This window comes from Carlito syrichta, unplaced genomic scaffold, assembly GCF_000164805.1.
Source record: "Carlito syrichta isolate Samal-C Ts95f unplaced genomic scaffold, Tarsius_syrichta-2.0.1 Scaffold303113, whole genome shotgun sequence".
Classification (NCBI taxonomy): domain Eukaryota; kingdom Metazoa; phylum Chordata; class Mammalia; order Primates; family Tarsiidae; genus Carlito; species Carlito syrichta.
The window spans coordinates 312,169-313,017 of record NW_007247209.1 but is presented as its reverse complement, the minus strand read 5'-3'; the positions used below and the strand labels follow the sequence as shown (position 1 = coordinate 313,017).

Genomic DNA, 849 nt, shown 5'->3' with positions numbered 1-849 from the left:
CAGGCAGGCACATTATTATCCCTGCTTTATAGAAACAGCAATGGAGTCTCAGAAAAAACAAGTGACTTGCCCAAGAAACCATATTAAGTACCAGACAAAACTGTGTGTTTTCTATTACATGCCTTTTGGGATAACTTAGTCCAGTCCCCTCCAACGAACAAATACCTTCGAAAGCTCTTGGACATTTGTGAAACAAGCAGCACAAATCTTGGGATTCACGTTGTTAACCAGTCCTCGGGCGGCCTCCTATATCACGGGCGAATATCCGCTTTCCAAGGCTGCAGCTGGACAGAGGAGGGGCGAGGTCGCCCAATGGTAAATCATTCGGGCGGGGCCGGCGAGTAGGGGGCGGGGCGGACGCGGCGCGTCCGTTGCTAAGGCCGCGCAGCCTTAGCGACTAAGCGCCCGGCGGCCGCCGCGCAGGCGCCGTGGCGGACTCCGGTGCACTGTGGGATGGAAACTCGAGCGGCGAGTCTAGGCGGGACCGGGCGGCGGCGGCGGGGCCGGCGGCGGCCAGGGACCCGGGCTTAGGCTCGGCCGGGCCGGCTGAGGGGCGCGGGCGGCCAGCCGGGCAGCGGGTGCCGCCATGAACGCGACAGTGGTGAGGCGGACGCAGGAGTCGCTGGGGAAGGTGATCCGGAGGCCGCCGCTGACAGAGAAGCTGCTGAGCAAGCCCCCATTCCGCTACCTGCACGACATCATCACAGAGGTGGGCGCCGGGGCGGGGGCCGGGGCCGGGTGCAGGCCGGGGCCGGTGTGTGATCGGGGTCAGGTTGGGGGTTGGGGGCTGGGTCTGGGGCGGGCCAGTTCTGGGGGCTGGGGCTGGGCCCGAGTGCTGATGGGGGCCGG

The 849-nt window shown here is 64.8% G+C and overlaps 1 protein-coding gene across 2 annotated transcripts in view; it reads left to right on the top strand.

The window, feature by feature from the left end:
• The first annotated feature begins 366 nt into the window (after positions 1–366).
• TRAF3IP1 (TRAF3 interacting protein 1) overlaps positions 367–849 on the top strand; it is an 84,646-nt gene continuing 84,163 nt past the window's right edge. Inside the window, exon 1 of one of the 2 annotated variants that reach the window (XM_008057719.1) lies at positions 367–709. In XM_008057719.1, the coding sequence (XP_008055910.1) occupies positions 587–709 (123 nt within the window). In that variant the 5' untranslated portion in view covers positions 367–586. The remainder of the gene's footprint in view (positions 710–849) is intronic. The other variant, XM_008057721.1, reaches the window with a different exon arrangement.